Below are 6,000 nucleotides of genomic sequence, written 5' to 3' on the forward strand. Positions count from 1 at the left end.
AGATACGCGAATCTGGACGCGTCCCTTGGAGACAAGAGTGGGACCGTGACCCTGGTTACAACAAACCCGAAGCTGCCGAAGGTGGACATCAGCTATTCGGCCAACATCGCCAAAAATCTCCGTGACGTTGAGGCAACCTTGGTGCTGGCGGATGGCAGGACGCTGAGTTTGGTCTACAAGGCTGACTATACGACAAAGAACCATGGCAGTGGTCTTGTGAAACTGACGTCAACAACGTTCGGTGAACGCAAACTTGACTGGGAGTACGCAGCACCAGGCGACGACTTAACTGGCAGCATTGTATACAACTCTCCGAATCTAAAGCTGGATTATTCGATTTCCGTGAGCGGCAAGCGGTTCGTTCGGAGACGGATCATCGTCAAAACTGTGATTGAATCTCCGTGGTATTCATCCTCCCGAAACGCTGTCATTCGGTACAATACCAAAACTGGATTTTTCCTGAATGTTCATTTGATTTCAGACGGCCAAAACTATGATCTGGAAATCGATGCCAAGGAAAATGCTGGCAAGCGCGTAGTTGTCCTAAAATACGACGGCAAGATGATAAAAGGACTCAAAATACGGGGAACCTGGACCATCCCAAGAGATCTGGAAAGTAGGAAGGAGTTCGACATCACGTACAAGCGCGGAAGCAGAAAAGCCAGCCTCAGCGGCTTTGTGACGCTTGCTGCCAGCGGGAAGTCAGGGTCGTACGACATCCATTTAACAACGCCTTTTGAAGAAGTGGCCGATCTTAAAATTGGTGGTAACTGGGATTTTGTCTTGCCAAACCGCATTCTTAACGTGGACTACAACAGAAACGGGAAGAGAGCTGAGCTAAATTTCAGCGGTTCTCGTTACGCTAAGCATGCTGACTACAGCCTGTCTATGACAATACCTCCCATTGAGATCATGAAGGGCAAGGTTATCCGGCAGATCGAGTCGACGCTTTCTGTTGACTTGCGCAATGGTTACAAGATCAAAATAACACAGCTGAAGCCCCTGACAGAAGTCATAGAGCTCGACTTGACGGTGCGTGGGAATGTGAGAACGATGAAAGCGCTGTATAAGTTGGTGGACACTAACGACATGGTCCCATGGATGCCACAAAACGTTGACGTCCAATTTCAGTCGAAACGTACCACAAGGCCAAATGGACCCTTGATTGAGCTGGGCCTGGAGACCAACTTCCCCGAGTTTGAGAAGATCGAAGCAAGTATTGATGTGGACAGGACTCCAGGATCGAGCAAAGTGAACGTCGACTACAAGCGTGGCGACAGGGTTGCAAAGTTTACCGGAACGCTAGACAAGTCGGAAACGGGTGGCAGTGTCAGCTTCAGCGCCAGTACTCCGATCGCGGGATTCAATGACATCAGCCTCAGCGGCAGCTACGAAGCTGTCCCTGAACGTTCCTACGCTCTGAACATCGACTATTCCCGCGGTCAGAAGTACGTCCACCTAACTTCCTCCATCAAGCTTGACATACACAAGGATTACGGCAAACTGCAGTCGGCAGGAGCGCAGGTCAACATCAAGTTCGACTCGATGATTACGCGGCCGGTTGACCTGCTAGTGACGTTCGATGGCTCCATGACAGCGCCGCCGAATGGCTCCGCCAACGGTAAGCTGGTGTCCACCCTGAACGGCAAGACGGTGAGTGTGACGTACTCGGTTGACAGAGCGGAGGCCGGCCGCCGGGTATCTCGTATCACCCTCACCACGCCTCTCAAGTATCCCTTCAAGAAGATTGTTTACAACGGCGATGTCTCACTGACCAGCAACAAGGCGGCGTTCAGTCTGGAGTACGGCAGGAAGAAGGTGGCGCTGGACCTGTCCTGGTTCGCGGGTGAGGCACACCAGTACGGCGTCGAGGTGCGCTTGAATACGCCGTTTAAGCCGGTCCAGTCCCTAGAGCTGGACGTAAAGGGCACCGTGAGGCCGGACGAGTCTATAGACGTGATGGCCCACTACCGCCGCGGCGAGAAGATGGTGCATGTTTCTGGCAACCTCAAACGAAGCGGCTTCGACCTCGACTTCGAGACGCCTACGTTCGGTAACTTCAACCTCAAGGCCAGCGTCATTCCAGGCCCGCAGACATACTCGGTGAAGGCTCTGTTGACCATGCAGTCAGGCGTGAGCGCTGGCGGTGAGATCACTGTGAGGGCAGTTAGCACTCGCGATATGCAGCTCACAGTGGATGTGCACACTCCAGTGCGCGGCTGGGAGCGTGTGACGGTAGACGTGGCGTACAGCAACACCGACGAAAGTAACATTCTGCGCGTGGCGTTCGAGGCTCCCCAGACCAAGCGCGTGGAAGTCTCGTTTGAGCTGACGAACTGGGCACGGAACGACAGCACATTCTTCAAGGCCGGCGTAACCACCAACTACTTGGGCAACGCGTTTACGTTCCGCACCAACATTCTGCGCGACGACGCCGGCATGAAGTACGAACTCGAAATCGAGTCACCGTTTCACATTCTGCCTTCGTTCAAGCTCACGGGAACACGCTAGATGACCTTCGCGAGGGCACTCAAATTGTAGGTGGGCAGTAAGCAGATAGGGCCCTGGTTTTGGTCGCTCGCAGAGCGCTCTCTAGGTCACCCATCCTTTCAAACTTACTATACTTGTAAAGACTACTGGCAAGCCTTGTAGAAAATGTCACTGTGCCATGAAAGTGCTCAATGAATAGCGTGAATTACGTTGAAAGTGTACCGTTAGCATGTTGAAACATGTGTAGCATGAATGTACCGGTCAAGCTATGCGTGATCTTGCGTAATGTACTGCGATTAACAAGCATGAGATGTCCATATCTACTACGGTCTCTCGTCCTTGTTGTGTTAAAGATCAACTGATCAGTCCCGGTTTGTGCTGATTCTGGTCGTCGGGTAGCATAATGCGTGGTCAATCTGTACTGATATTCAAATGCAGCTTTGTAATACATCATATGATTACGATATTTTTTTGAGACACAAAGGGACGACGAAACGCTTTGAAACAACCAACTCTTTTAACCTTTTCTTGTTCTCATAAATGTGTTTCGAGATATCCGGCTGTCAGAGCAATCAATGTTAAATCACAAATTTGCAGCAGCCATCGTTTACAACGATTAGTTTTTTAGATTTCACGAGTAGTGCGAAAATCGTGAAATGTCCTGGACCATGAGACCGTCACAACATCGAAGCTGGCAACATAAAAAACAAAACATCCAAAGGTTATAACATCCGGCGATCATTCGAGTCAATCTTGATCTGTCGATTCGAATATTATCCAACAGAGGGATGCCATAGCCGATTTGCACTCGTATGGCAATGAGAGACGTCATCTGGTACAGTGCCACCCAATTAATGCTACTGACATGGGCCTGGAAAACATTTTGTTTACGAACGCCTACTTAACATGTCAGCACGTGTTCGGTAGCAGGCATATTGAAACAAACCTGACTCTGCATATGACAGATTGAAACCAGCGCTACAGGAATACCGACTTTGTATGGGAATGGCAGCCGAGTCGGCGGTTGCATAGAGACAGGACGCGTGGCAGGCATTAGAGGCCGCAACTGCAGCGCAAAAATGTCACGGTGGTGTGGACTCTAGTCGAAATTCGGTTGCCAGTTTACCGCTCAGTCATCAGAGGGAGCTTGGGAGTAGATCTGCATTATTTTGTGAGGGCTCTGTCCCCCCCCCCCCGCCCCCAACCCTTTATCCGTTTGGGACCTCGATATTTTCTTTCGTTTCTTGGCGCTTGAAAATTACGAAATTGTAAGAAGCAGCTTACCATCACACATATACTATCATTTGTGATTTTTCTCGTTGTGACATCGCCGTGTCGGGTGCAGCGGGCTAACTTGATCGCGCAGTATCAAAATCACTTCCTTAAATGGGGGCAACGTTAGACATTGGGAGGCAAACAATTTAATGTTTGCAGGTTTTCACTCCCGAAAGTAAGCCATACGCGTTCTCTTCCCACAACCTAAACATGATATTAACACCGGCGATTCACCAGTCTCATCGACTCTTTATGCCGCCTCTCCTGCGCCGGACATGCCGCCTCTCCTGCGCCGAGCATGCCGCCTCTCCTGCGCTGGACATGCAGCCTCCCCTGCGCCGAACATGCCGCCTCTCCTGCGCTGGACATGAAGCCCTCTCCTGCGCCGAACATGCCGCCTCTCCTGCGCCGAACATGCCGCCTCTCCTGCGCTGGACATGCAGCCTCTCCTGCGCCGAGCATGCCGCTCCTCTCCAGTGCCGGACATGCCGCCTCTCCTGCAGCCAAACATGCCGCACTCTCCTGTGACGGACATGCTGTCTCTCCTGCGCCAAACCTGCCGCCTCCCCTGTGCCGGACAATGCAGCCTCTCCTGTGCCGGACATGCTGTTTCTCCGATGCCGGACATGCTGTATCTTCCATGCCGGACACATGGCAGCTCCAGGGCCGAAGGTGCGCCCATTCCAGCGCTAAACGGCAGTCCCTGTGTCAGACACGCGACTTCCCCTGTGCTCGTACATATTCCAGCACAGATGGACATTCCACTCTTAGTGAAAATGTGCTGTAAAGCTACCTGATTAGAAAAGTTGTCTTACCTGTGCGTGAAATACCAAGGTTACGCATCACGACAACACATCAACAAATACCGCTGCGTACGCTCGGCCCGCGTGGTGTCGTCTTTAAAGTTCGCATGAATTAGCCAAACGATGCTGGGTACTGAGAGAAAATTGTATTTGGTCACTCTTAAAGCCTAATGAAGTGTGGTTTTCTGGTTTGCTTCCCACAGTTACTGATTTGTGACTAGGCTGTGGCTTATTCCTGGTGTGAAGCGAATTGGAGCTTGCATCTTGAATCATGTTAGCAACATAAACGCGGGCATAATGATGTCTCTGAAAGTGCGGAGTGGGACAGGGGCAAGCTCAGATCTGGGTTCACCCTGGTGTCCTGGCCCTCGCCCTGATAGGGGAGGTCGATGCGACCCCCAAGTCTTCTTGAAGTCACCTCTCCGGAGTGTCGCGCAATTGCGCCCGATTTTCGGTAGCCTATGGGACATCTATTGTGCCTGTCTTGACACAAGAAACGCGTTCCTAGAGGAACAGGAGTGTTTTTTTTTAAAAGAATACTGTACGCCTGGCCGGCTGGGGGACGGGGGCAGGGGGGGGGGGAGGAGACGGTAACCGGTGATACCGCGGAACACGCGCGGCGGGACGATATGGCAACATTAACGAGCCATACATCATTCGCATATGGTCAAAGGATGTAACACTATACACCAATGTTCTCATAATTGAGCAAGGAACACGTCTGTTTATGCTTCGTGTTCCCGCGAGACATGGCGTCGTACGTAGATGTAAATCTGAAAAGGTGCGATTTCAAACTTTCGTGATTTCACACCATGCGGACAGTTTGCGAACGTTGGTTAGGTGCGTATGCAGTATGTTTACCTTAAATGACCAGCAACTCGAACTGCATGGTACGCAAACATCGTTAAGCCAAGCGAAGACATGCAAGAGAAGAGTTTCATAAATGTAATTGCGTTAGGAGTAAAGGAATCATATTTGAAATGGTCTTTCACCTTAAGTATGTTTTATTTTGACAGATTTCGCTTGGCTCTGCCACATTCTGTGCTCTGCTGTACTGTGGTGTGCTGTCCTCCGCCTGTTGTCGCCGTCTTGACCTGTTCTGCCATCTCTAGAACCTAACGTGTGTACCTAGAACTTGTCTTACACGACAAACTCCTTCATAGCTCGCTCAGCCCTCAGCCTTCTCAGCCCTCAGCCCTTTCCTCGGCCCTGTTGTCCTGTTGTCTTCTGTCCTATGCTATCATCTGCTGTCCTGCCTTGTATCATTAACTCCTGTCCTGTCCCTGCCCGCCCCCTCCCCCCAAAAAAAGATCGCCGGACATGACCTATTTGTTATTGAGAACACACACACACACAACATATATAATATATATATATATATATATATGCATGCAGATATACATATACTGACATTTGCGATCACAGCCCTGTG

General features: G+C 50.7%; 1 protein-coding gene across 1 annotated transcript in view; it reads left to right on the forward strand.

The window, feature by feature from the left end:
• Positions 1-2,511, forward strand: part of LOC119114923 (uncharacterized) — a 39,469-nt gene extending 36,958 nt beyond the window's left edge. The window contains 1 exon segment of the mRNA XM_037238981.1: positions 1,132-2,511. Coding sequence (XP_037094876.1) covers positions 1,132-2,511 — 1,380 coding nt within the window.
• The last annotated feature ends 3,489 nt before the right edge of the window (positions 2,512-6,000 follow it).

This window comes from Pollicipes pollicipes, unplaced genomic scaffold (genome assembly GCF_011947565.3).
Source record: "Pollicipes pollicipes isolate AB1234 unplaced genomic scaffold, Ppol_2.1 Scaffold_3087;HRSCAF=3621_pilon_pilon_pilon, whole genome shotgun sequence".
Lineage (NCBI taxonomy): Eukaryota > Metazoa > Arthropoda > Thecostraca > Pollicipedomorpha > Pollicipedidae > Pollicipes > Pollicipes pollicipes.